Genomic DNA, 2850 nt, shown 5'->3' with positions numbered 1-2850 from the left:
GTACAATTTCAAGTTTTTCTTTAAAAATTACAATTTACAAGTTCAGAGTAAAGGAAGAAAGAAAAGAACGCGTAGCAGTTATGAAAGATGTAGTAGACAGATGAACCTACTAGTCAAAAGAAAATTCAATTTCATTTCAAATCTGACAATGTTCAACAAACAAACAATAACTTCCACTGTTCCACGGACACATGGTATGCTTTCAACCACACAAGAGAGGGAATGCTTAACTTTTTGTTCACTTGAAAATCAAAAAAGAAAAAAAAATAATCCCAGTCAAGTGCTCAAGTCAATTGTTGATCAACTCATTCGGTCAGGCTGGATGTGCTCAGCCCTCTTGCTTAGATATACCTTCTCCTTTCAAATTATTGTGCAAAAATCCCAAACTCTCTCTGCAAATCTTGCTTGTTTAAAAAATTTGAGGAGTTTTGGGCAATCCCTTTTGCCATATAGCTTTGCCAATGTCTTTTAATGCTGCTTTTCCTCATATTCTGTTCTTCTCTTCCCTTCTTTTTCCCCTCTTGGCTGTTTCTCAAGCTAATAATGTGACCTTGGGTACCCATCTCATAGCTGGCGATGGAGGTTCGTGGACTTCACCTTCCAAGGACTTTGCCTTTGGGTTTCGTCGCCTTGAAGACAATAATTTCTTCTTGCTCTGCATCTGGTTCTACCAAATACCAAACCAAACCATCGTTTGGTATGTCGATGGTTTTGGTAACCCAGCTCCAAAAAATTCCAAAATTGAGCTTACAACAGGTGGCCAACTCCAGCTAACCAACCCCACAGGCCAGGAGTTATGGAAGGCTGAAATCATTAATTCCAGCAAGGTTGCTTATGCTGCCATGCTCGACAATGGCAACTTCGTGCTTCAAAATAAGGAGTATCATCACATTTGGGAGAGCTTCAGCAATCCTACAGACACCATATTGCCTGGACAGATACTGCAAGTGGGTGTCAATCTTTCTTCTCGGCTGACGTATACTAACTACTCACAGGGAAGGTTTCAACTCCAATTGGTCCTAGGTGGAAAGCTCCAGATAAATCCTGTCGCCTTGCCGTCTTATACCACCTACGATCCTTACTTCACCATTGAGGCTAATCCCCCTGAAAATCGTTCGACGTTGGTCTTCAATGAATCAGGCAGTCTTTATATAAAGAGAAGCAACGGAAGCATTGAAGATCTCTCACCAATCGACACATACCCAATTGATGATTTCTATCACAGGGCGACCCTTGATGTTCATGGAGCATTTTATCTTTATACTCATCCAAGGTCTTCTGGTTGGGGTAGGGAAGAATGGTCCATTGAGAAATCATTTCCTGGTAATGTCTGTGACATTACTGGGGGCCTAGGCAGTGGTGCTTGTGGGTTTAATAGCTACTGCAGAGCTGTTAATGGGATTCCCGTATGTGAATGCCCACCTGAATACTCCCAAATTGATCCAAATAGCAGTCTCAGTGGCTGCAAACCAAATATCCCACTCGTATGTGAAGAAGATGAATCTGGTTTCCCTGAGGCTCTGTTTGAGTTCACGGAATTGAATAGCACAGATTGGCCATTGGCTGATTACGAAAGGCTTGAGCCCGTTAGTGAAGAGGAATGCAAGAATTCGTGCTTGCTTGACTGTTACTGTGGTGTTGTTATTTATAGAAACGTGACATGCTGGAAGAAGAAGCTTCCACTCTCCAATGGGAGGTTCAGTGCAAGCGACACAGGGAAGGCTCTGTTCAAATTAAGGCGTGCAAGTTCTTCAAGCACCAAGAGGAAAAATCAGATAATAGTTATCTTGGTTGGATCATTGGGTAGTTCTGCATTTATCAACTTCTTATTGTTATCTGGAATTTGTTTGATTGCTTTCTTTGTGTACCAAAAAAGACCGAAAAGAAGCAAGAAAGATTTAACCATTTCGGAGACTAATCTACGATCCTTTACATACAAAGAACTCGAAGAAGCAACAAATGGGTTCAAGGAAGAATTGGGAAAAGGTGCTTTTGGGATTGTTTACAAAGGTCTCTACCCATTAGGCTCTCGAAATCTGGTTGCAGTCAAGAGACTAGACAAGGTGGTTCAAGAAGGTGAGAAGGAATTCAAAACAGAGGTAAATGTGATCGGCCAGACCCACCACAAGAATTTAGTTCGATTGTTTGGATATTGTGATGACGGATCTCACAGGCTTTTGGTGTACGAGTTCATGAGCAATGGCTCTTTGGCAAGCTTTCTCTTTGGACTCTCAAGGCCTCATTGGGATCAAAGAACCCAGATTGCAATTGGTATTGCAAGAGGGCTTTTTTACCTACACGAAGAATGTAGCACCCAGATCATCCATTGTGATATAAAGCCTCAGAACATACTTCTAGACGATTTTTTCAGGCCAAGGATTTCTGATTTTGGATTGGCAAAGTTGTTGATGCCTGACCAGGTCTTAACTCTTACAGGCGTTCGAGGGACTAGAGGATATGTGGCACCAGAGTGGTTCCGGCGTACGCCGATCACAGCAAAAGTGGATGTTTATAGCTTTGGTGTGATGTTGTTGGAGATTATCTCTTGTAGGAAGAGTGTTGAGACAGCATGGGAGGGAGAAGAAAAAGCTTTATTAACTAACTGGGCTTATGATTGCTATAGAGAAGGGAAAATTGAAGAGTTGGTGGAGAAGGATGAAGAGGCCATGAGGGATGAGAAGCGGCTACTGACTTTTGTGATGATAGCAATATGGTGTATTCAAGAGGAGCCGTCTCTGAGGCCTACAATGAAGAAGGTGTTACAGATGCTTGAAGCAGCTGTTGCTGTTCCCTGCCCACCACGCCCTTTTCCCTTCAGCTCTTCCTGTTAACACCCCCCCCCCCCCCCCC

General features: G+C 42.7%; 1 protein-coding gene across 2 annotated transcripts in view; it reads left to right on the top strand.

The window, feature by feature from the left end:
* The first annotated feature begins 246 nt into the window (after positions 1-246).
* Positions 247-2850, top strand: part of LOC122059501 (G-type lectin S-receptor-like serine/threonine-protein kinase LECRK2) — a 2867-nt gene continuing 263 nt past the window's right edge. The window contains exon 1 of one of the 2 annotated variants that reach the window (XM_042622297.1): positions 247-2838. In XM_042622297.1, coding sequence (XP_042478231.1) covers positions 462-2831 — 2370 coding nt within the window. In that variant the 5' untranslated portion in view covers positions 247-461 and the 3' untranslated portion in view covers positions 2832-2838. Of the gene's footprint in view, positions 2844-2850 lie in introns of both variants that reach the window. The other variant, XM_042622298.1, reaches the window with a different exon arrangement.

Source organism: Macadamia integrifolia, chromosome 13 (genome assembly GCF_013358625.1).
Source record: "Macadamia integrifolia cultivar HAES 741 chromosome 13, SCU_Mint_v3, whole genome shotgun sequence".
In the NCBI taxonomy this organism is placed as follows: Eukaryota; Viridiplantae; Streptophyta; class Magnoliopsida; order Proteales; family Proteaceae; genus Macadamia; species Macadamia integrifolia.
This window is presented reverse-complemented; position numbering and strand designations above follow the sequence as displayed.